Source organism: Nicotiana sylvestris, chromosome 10 (assembly GCF_000393655.2).
Source record: "Nicotiana sylvestris chromosome 10, ASM39365v2, whole genome shotgun sequence".
Lineage (NCBI taxonomy): Eukaryota > Viridiplantae > Streptophyta > Magnoliopsida > Solanales > Solanaceae > Nicotiana > Nicotiana sylvestris.
Window position 1 is genome coordinate 29,834,931 of NC_091066.1, and position 8,684 is coordinate 29,843,614.

General features: G+C 37.3%; 1 protein-coding gene across 4 annotated transcripts; it reads right to left on the reverse strand.

Moving 5' to 3' along the window:
* Nucleotides 1-402: 402 nt before the first annotated feature.
* On the reverse strand, nucleotides 403-8,067 carry LOC104211773 (ABC transporter C family member 8). Of its 4 annotated transcripts, XM_009760894.2 has the most exons (12): nucleotides 7,876-8,064; nucleotides 5,300-7,251; nucleotides 4,899-5,219; nucleotides 4,714-4,800; nucleotides 4,011-4,625; nucleotides 3,727-3,891; nucleotides 2,113-2,407; nucleotides 1,789-2,003; nucleotides 1,338-1,643; nucleotides 1,189-1,252; nucleotides 840-1,079; nucleotides 403-735 (listed from the first exon to the last, which is right to left on the reverse strand). In XM_009760894.2, the coding sequence occupies exons 1-12, from the start codon at nucleotides 7,901-7,903 to the stop codon at nucleotides 605-607; spliced, it is 4,419 nt and encodes a 1,472-aa protein (XP_009759196.1). In that variant the 5' UTR covers nucleotides 7,904-8,064; the 3' UTR covers nucleotides 403-604. The 4 variants fall into 4 exon arrangements, 3 of the variants coding, with proteins under 3 accessions (XP_009759196.1, XP_009759195.1, XP_009759197.1); XM_009760893.2 differs by having other exon boundaries at nucleotides 5,300-8,063; XM_009760895.2 differs by lacking the exon at nucleotides 403-735 and having other exon boundaries at nucleotides 944-1,116; nucleotides 5,300-8,065.
* Between the last annotated feature and the right edge of the window lie 617 nt (nucleotides 8,068-8,684).

Genomic DNA, 8,684 nt, shown 5'->3' on the forward strand with positions numbered 1-8,684 from the left:
TTCACGCATACATTATGTATGAGTTTTAACTTATATATACTGATATGTAAATTTTATTTTCCTCTGAGTGTATTTTAACGTGTTAGAGCATGTTATTTACTCCTTTTCAAGTCACCATATTAGACTTGATAGTATAAAATAGCAATACATCGTTAATGCACAAAAGTTAAATTTTTTTATTTTTATGTCCAACAATATGTAAAGTCTTAGCACATTCATATGCCTCTCTTCCTTATTTTGGCAATTCTTTGCTTTGCAAAACTTTTCTATTTTGTTCTCTTTCAAATTTTGGAATGTTAATCTTCACATGAACAAGAAGCACAGTACAAACAGCAAGCAGGTCCTAATCATAGCCAGAGACGGACCTATGCTATACCGAGAGGGGCACCGATACTCGTAAAGTTCGGCAAAAATTCCACATATACATGTATATGCCTTTAGAAAATAGTGAGGTATTAGTATTGGACACTTGTATACAAAGCAGATTTTGGTTGAATCTAAAAGTGCACCCCCGACCTTTAAATCTTGGATCTGCCTCTGATCATAGCTATAGATGAGAACGAAAAGAAAACAAGAAAAAAGAAAAAAGAAGACAACATTCTCACTAGCTAATGTAGCTATCCATTTTCTGAAGAGAACTCCTTCTGCAGCTGGACCAATACTCAGCAACAAGTTTAGCAAAAGATGAATTGGTTTGCATGAGTTTTGAGGGCTGATCATACTCCACAAGTTCCCCTACACCAATACCAAATTTGCATTAAAATCTTGTTATTAATCATTTCTAAAGTAACAGTAAGATTGAAACTGATGCTCCAACTTTAGAACTTGAAGAAACATACCAAAAGAGAGGACCATGACCATATCGCTGTCTATGACAGTAGGAACTCGGTGAGCAACAGTTAATACTGTGCAGTTTGAGAATTCTTCTCTAATAATTCTTTGCAGAATGGCATCAGTGGCCGAGTCGATAGAGGCAGTTGCTTCATCCAATACTAGAATTTTGTTCCTCCTCAAAAGGACCCTGCCTAAACAGAAGAGCTGTCTTTGCCCCATACTCCAATTTCCGCCTTCATCACTCACTGTTGAAAGTGAAATCAAGCATCATAGTACATGATGCTTGATCATAGTACATCATAACACATAAGAATAGATAAATAATTGTTACATTTTGTTGAAAATTTTACTCACCAGAGGAGTCTAGCAAGTTTGGCAGTGTACTAATGGTAGCCTTAAGCTGGCATTTCTCTAGAGCCTGTAAACCAGATACTTACTGAATAATTGGAAAGTAATATGAATCTTTTTTTATAGAATTGTGTCTGATAGATTACAGACTTTACCTTCCATATCTCATCATCAGAGTAGAGGCCTAAAGGGTCCAAATTCGTTCGAATGCTCCCCTTGAAAAGTGTTGGTTCTTGAGGGATGATGCTAAGTTTTGACCTTAAATCCTTGAGACCTATAGAACAAACGTTAATACCGTCTATGATAACTTGCCCACTGTAAGGCTCTACTAGGCGAAATAGAGCGCTTATAAGTGTTGTTTTGCCACTTCCTGTCCTTCCTACTACTCCTACTCTAGTACCCTCGCTGAAAGTGCAAGTTATCCCTTTGAGAACTAACGGAGAATTTGGACGATATCTGATCTGCAACGGACCAAGAGCTATAGTGGTTAGATATCTCCAAGTTTTCAGTTTCACAACATTTGTTAGATGATAATATTCATATTTCCACTGAATAATTGGATGTATGTTGAATATATGTAAGATTACAAGTTGTAAGTACCCCCACCTTTAGATCTAACAATTCTATTCTACCGTTGGTAGGCCAAGAAGATGGTGGCCTATTCTCTTCCACAATTGCTGGAGGCTCGGGAGGTATATGCATGAACTGTTTGATCCTTTCAGCCGAAATCACATAGTTAGCAAAGCTGCTATACCATCGGCTTAAGAAAACTTGAGTATTGGTAAGTACCAACGCATAAGAAAGAGAAAGTCCGATAAGACCTGAATGGAAAAAAGAAAAAAGCTATCAACAACAAGAGCATAGGAAACCAGGAAACGCATCCATTGAAAGATGTTCATATCAACTAGCACAAAATATTAGCATGAGTACCTGTAGAGACAAAACCCTTCGGGATCGAAACTAGGAGAAAAGCAGCAGTGAATAGGGTGAGGTTTTGAAGTGCTTCAGTTCTAAAAACTAACCACTCCATTGCTCCATTGGAGCAGAAAAAGACTTTTGCATCTGCATCGACAAGTTTTAGGTAGTTTTGGAAGAATCTGTCGACTGCTCCAAATGCTCTTATTGTGGCAACTCCAAGTGATGTCTCAGTTGCATAATTCATAACAGGAGCCTTTGTTGTCCCGTTGATCCTCATCAGCTCCTTGGCAGAGGGTTGATAATGTTCCTTCAAATAAAGAGGAAATATTTCAAATTAACAACTTAGAGCCCGTTTGGATTGGCTTAAAAAAAGTGGCTTTTAAGTATAAACTTAGAGCTTGTTAAGTGTTTGGATAAAAGTGCTGAAAATTAAAAAAAGTTGTTGAAGTGTTTGGTAAATAAGTGCTGGTAATCACTTGTTTCTGTTAAAATGACTGAAATATCCTTAAAGTTGTTAACACTAAAAAGAAAATGATTACGATAATATTTTATTCTAAATTAATACATATACAAAAAAATTATAATTTAGTTCATTTTCAATTTAAACTGATTGCCTAAATATAAATTATTCATTTAAATAATATGCAATAATCTATTATTTCACCAAAAAATATTTTTTCGGCTCATAGCTTCAAATTCTTTGTTAACATGTAGTCTCATTGAAAATTTTGATTTAGAATATAGTTTCACCAATTTAAAAAAATGAGGGATTCAACAGCAATCTTTTTTTTAAAAAAAAAAATGTTATAGAACCAAAAAAGAAACTAAAACAAAACAATGTATATAAAATATTAAATGTATCAAACATTTACAAAGCTACAGTTTGCTTTACGTTTACAACTTCAAACAAATTGATAAAATTTTGGGGAATGGCAGCAGAGATGACACGGGATTTATTAATTAGTAAGGGAAGGATAGTTTTGGATTTAGAAAAAGTAAAAGGGATAATAACTCTACAAAGAACAAAATACTATTTTTCACTTTCATGAATCCAAAACCAAAAGAGTTCGGCAGTGATGGAATTTGGAAGGCACACATTAGAAATGGCAAAGGAAAGGAGAAAAAGAAAAGATTATGGAATTTGGAAGGCAGAGATTGAAAATGGCGGAGGAAAGGAGAAAAAGAAAAGATTAGGGTATTTTGGAAATTATACATAAGTATCAGGGATAGCAATGTAAAATACTTGGTCAAAGAGGGATGACTTTTAAGCTAAAAAAAAAAAAGGTTGGGATAACCCAACTTATCACTTTTGGCTTAATTTGGACCTTGGCTTAAAACCATTTGACCTTTAAGCAGATTTTAAGTTTGCCAAACACCTCAATAAGCTAAAAAATGACTTAAAAGCTGGTTTGACCAGCTTTTAAGCCCATCCAAACAGGCTCTTAGTCATAGCTTTAGGTAAGAGAAGAAGTAGTATTTACCTATGTTGCTCGGACTCTCTGAAAATGTTGTCTGGTGCCTGTCGGATCCTCTAAAAATAGTGTATTTTCGGAGGATCTGATACAGGTGTGGCAACATTTTGGAGAGTCCGTGCAACATAGGTATTTTAGAGGAAAGAAATTTCACCTGGACATATTTTGAGCCGACTGTAGCAACAATGCCCACAAGGAGAACCTGCCATGTCACTGAGGCCATAATGCCGATTATTGCAAGCAATTCTATTCCAGCAGCCATCACATACGCATAGGAGAATGGCATGTCAAAATCTAATACACTCAAATCTGACGAAGCCTGAGGATTCAGTAACAGGCAACAATCAGTGAGACTTGTTCTGCCACATACTAAAAGTTGTTCAAAGGAAACGACAGTGTTTTTCATAGTCAGTTAGGTGCAAAAGAACAAAGTCTTACTCGGATCAATATCCGCCCAACTGGAGTAGAGTCGAAGAACAGCATGGGAGCACTGAAAATGGAATCCGTGAAACCAGAAAAAAAGGCTTTAGAAGCTTTTAAACCAAGGAGAGCTGCAAATAGAGATCTGAGATACACAAAAAATGCACTAACTAGTGATATTAAAGTATAGACACCAATAACCATGAGATGGCTAAATTTAGGAGTTTGAATTGCAATTGCAATCCAGTAACTTGCAGCAGCCTGAAAAGCAACGAAGCCGGCCTGCGTAAGTATGTTGCAACAAAGGAAGAGTGATCCTTTAGAGATTACAACATAATCTAGGAAGAGCTTCCACATATAAGTTTCAGTTTCCTTTTCTTCCTCCTCTGTCAATTGTATTCCCGGCTTTAAGGAAACCTCTTTTTGGCTGTTTTCTTTTACAATGTAAGGCTTCTCAGTCTCTTCTGGTTCATTTCTATGTCCTGTATAAGGTTCATGTTCGTCTTTATAGGCCAGAGGATCAAGTCCAGCTACAACATTTATGTGAGCATTCACAAGCTGTTCAAACGCCATCCCAGACATCAATAGCTCATTATAACTTCCTGATTGAGTAATTTGCCCGCTCTCCATTACCTGGAAAAATAATTAGCATAAATAATTGACACAATGCGATTAATGAATAAGAGCCGGAAAAAGATTCTAACTAGTCAAAGTTAGTTACCAGAATTTGGTCAACCTCGGAGAGGAACTCCACTTGATGAGTAACAAGAATGACTGTTTTATTCTTCAGAGCAGTCATAACACAGTCCTGCATTTATGTTCAAAGTACTATAAAATACTAGAATATGTTACTTCGGTCTGTCAAAGTTGACACGCATGATACCAAGTTTTCACAGTTAACCTCACATTAAAAAGAGTTGATGCTGTATGTGCATCTACAGCGCTAAAAGGATCATCAAGAATATAAATATCAGCATCACTATAAACAGCTCGAGCAAGTTGAATCCTCTGCTTCTGTCCTCCGCTCATATTGAGCCCTCGCTGACCTATCTCCGTGAGGTCACCATAGGCGAAACTGTCAATATCTTTGTCTAGAGCAGATACCTTAACCGCCTCTTGATACTTGTTTTCGTCCATTGACCTCCCAAACAGTATATTATCACGGAGAGTTCCACTCTGGATCCAAGCAGTTTGAGAGACATAAGCGATGGATCCAAATACATGTACCTAGAAACAATTCCAAGGAGAGTTGAAGCCAATTAATTATAGGAATTATTTGATATAAATATCTTGATATGATGACTCACTGTTCCTGCGGTTTTTGGTATTTCTCCAAGTATGGCATATAGAAGCGATGATTTCCCAGCTCCAACTGGCCCACAAACTGCAATCTTATGTCCTCTTTTTGCTTGAAAATTTAAATTTTCAAGCAATGCATCAGGCGACTGCGGATCCCAGGTGAAATGACCACCTACTATACAAACACTATGATCTGAATCCCCCATAGAAGATGTCATTACATCCTCTGGTTTGATCTCATCTTCAAGTAGGAAACTATTGATCCTATCAAAAGAAACTTTGACTTGAATCAAAGCTGAAAGAGCCTCGGGTATCATTCTAACAGGTTCTGACATGCACCTCAATGCCGCCAACACAGTGAAAATCGTAGCAGCATCAAATGGGGCACTCCCCAAAAGGACAAGCCCCAAAAAGATGACACACGAGACGATAGTTGGGGACATCCAATACAGTAAAGTGCCATAAGCCTTCTTAATCTGAATTTCAGCCAACCACTTAAATTCATTCTCCCGATGCAAGCCAATTGAGTTCTTGAAGTTTTCTTCCCAGGATTGCAACTTGATTATCTTCATACTATTAAGAATCTCAGATATACACCTCAGTCGTTTATCTTGAGCAATCATAAATTCAGACTGACATTTCTGAAGTAACTTTGCAAATGGCACATTCAGCAACCCACAGATAACGAGGGGTACTAAACCTGGAATTGCCCCAAGTCCTACAACCCCGAAAAGAACAATAACAGCTAAAAATATTTGCAGGCCAAAGCCCCATGCGCTGTGAAACCACATCGGAGATTCTCCCATTCGGTAAGCATCCACAGCAATGTAGTTCACTATCTCTCCAGTTGAGTGCCTATGCCTTCCTAAACTTGAGAGCTTGAGCTGTTTTTCATAGACTGCCATCATTAGAGCTGATCTCATTCTCATACCAATCCTCCTCGAATAGAAAAGGAAATGTCGAGAAGAAAAAGAGTCAACAACCTTGTCAATAACCAAGCACCCCACTAATAGAACACCTTCAAGAAAGGTTCTTCTCTCGCGACTTGAATAAGCCACAAATGCATATAGCATTAAAGGAGCAATTACAACAGCAAAAATCCTGAGAAGTACTAATGCTCCAGCAATAACCATTTGTTTCCAGTAAACTCTTGCTATGGCCTTAATGAGTAAGTTTTCTGAATTGTTTTGATGCTTCTCCCTTCGGAGTGCTTGCCACTCACGAGAAAGTTGCTCGTATGCTAAGATCGCTTCATCCTCAGATCCTAGACAAGGAATGTCTTCAAGAGCTAATGTTTTTGAGTTTCCCAAGCGAAGCAAACCATTAACCCAAGAAAATGACAACTTGCTAAAAAGACTATCCTGGCTTATACTAATTTGGTTGTGATCAGGTTGATCAACTAGTAGAGGTTCTAACAAATTCTGTTTTGAATAGGATTGAGAAAAGATGTGATAAAAGGTGCTTAAGGCAGAAAGGAAAATCAAGAAAGACACTAGCCATGTCACCACTTCTAGAGCCGGGATGCTGTGTGTTTTTATGGAAACTTCAATATTGAGAGTGGAAATCAACACAAAGAAAATGATCCACCAAGCTGATATCAAGATTTGGATCCATTTGGATCCTTGAACAAGCAATGATACAGTTAAACTAATCCAAATCAATCCGTGAACAACGTATTGTAACCAACTTAACTGACTAACACCACCATCTTTACTACTAGTAAGTTCCCATAAACCAAGACCAAAATACACAATGCTTACAACAGCACAACAAACTGAAATTCCTAGAGTTTTCCAATCCTTCCTATAACCACAAAAAATTCTAATTTTTCTCATTGAACTTACAAGTAAGACAAGAAGGAAAAGAAAGACTAACAAAAGATTCAATGCATCTACTATTGCTCTGTGGATGCATAATGAACCCCAATTGAATTCTCCTCCACATATCCACAAGAATTCTCCTGCAGTATCAGTGTATTCAAATATATGATAAGTCATCATATTTTGAAAACAGACAAGAAGATAAAGAAGGCATTAATACAAATTGAACTTGCTAGAGAATAGAGACGCATTCGGCATTTAAACTTGATGGGTTCAATCTGTACGGTTCTTTTAACACTAAGCTCATTGTACTTTTGAGAGCCAGCTTTCTGCTGATGGTGAAGGGGAGTAACTAAGAAAGTTGTTGCCCTGTAGAGGTCACGGGTTCAAGTCGTGGAAATAGCCTCTTGCAGAAATGGAGGGTAAGGCTGTGTACAATAGACCCTTGTGGTACGGCCCTTTCACGGACCGCGCGTAGCGGGAGCTTAGTGCACCGGGTTGTCCTTTCTGCGGATGGTCAAGAAAGTAACAAGATTCTAAAACACAAACATTTTTCTTCGTAACAATACTTCACTCTATATATATATATATATTTTTTTTTTTTGGTAAAGAAGCAAGCTAAGTTTTCTTCATTGAAGAGCCAGCAACAATATAATGAAAGTACTAAAAATCAAAGGCAATAGAATAGATGCACTTAGTTCATTCAAATGGAAACTAAGATGTTAACACGGCAAAGAAAATACACAAGGAATTAAATAGTACACCAAGTTGAACAGCATGTGGAGAAGCCATTGTTAGAGGGATGCCTCTAATCAGATGATGCAGCTTATTGATATATGCAAAACTAAACCTACAGCTACCTATATATAGTTGAACATATTTGAGAAGTGTATATTTATACTAGGATTTTTTTTATATTTATTAGTATTAATAAATTTATACGTGATAGCAGCACGGCCAAAGAGATGGTGATGACAATGTGAACGCAATGATATTAAAGTATGAGGAGTATAAGTGTTTGTATTGTCCTCTTGTGTCTGCTCTGAATCAGTCAGCTGACCACAACCTCTAGTCCAGTAGCACAGTATCACAAGTTTTTTGTTCCTATCGGCGATTTTTTCCTCAATTCAAACAATATTGTATTTTTTTCGGAGGTGCGAATAAAGTGTCACATTCATAGCTGAAAAGATGGGAAACCTACATATAAGGTGTAGGTATTTTTTAATGTTGTGAGACCTTTTGGGAAAAATGGTATGGGCTTGGTCTAAAACGAACAATATTACACCATATTAAAAGTATCTTTGGGTTGGTTTGGCCTAATAACTGGTATCAGAGCTCAAGGTTCAGTGGGCCGAGTATCGCGATGGCGACGAGCTTGGAGACGCACACAAGGAGAAGCTAGTTGGGGGCTTCGAATGCCATAAATATTCTAACGATGTGACTGGCACATAGAAAATATCAAAAATTGAGCTGGGAACTTAATTGAGGGGAGATTATTGGGAATGTAAATAAAGTCTCACATTGGTAGCCTAAAAATTGGGATCCTACAGATAAGTTGTAGGGATCTCTTAAT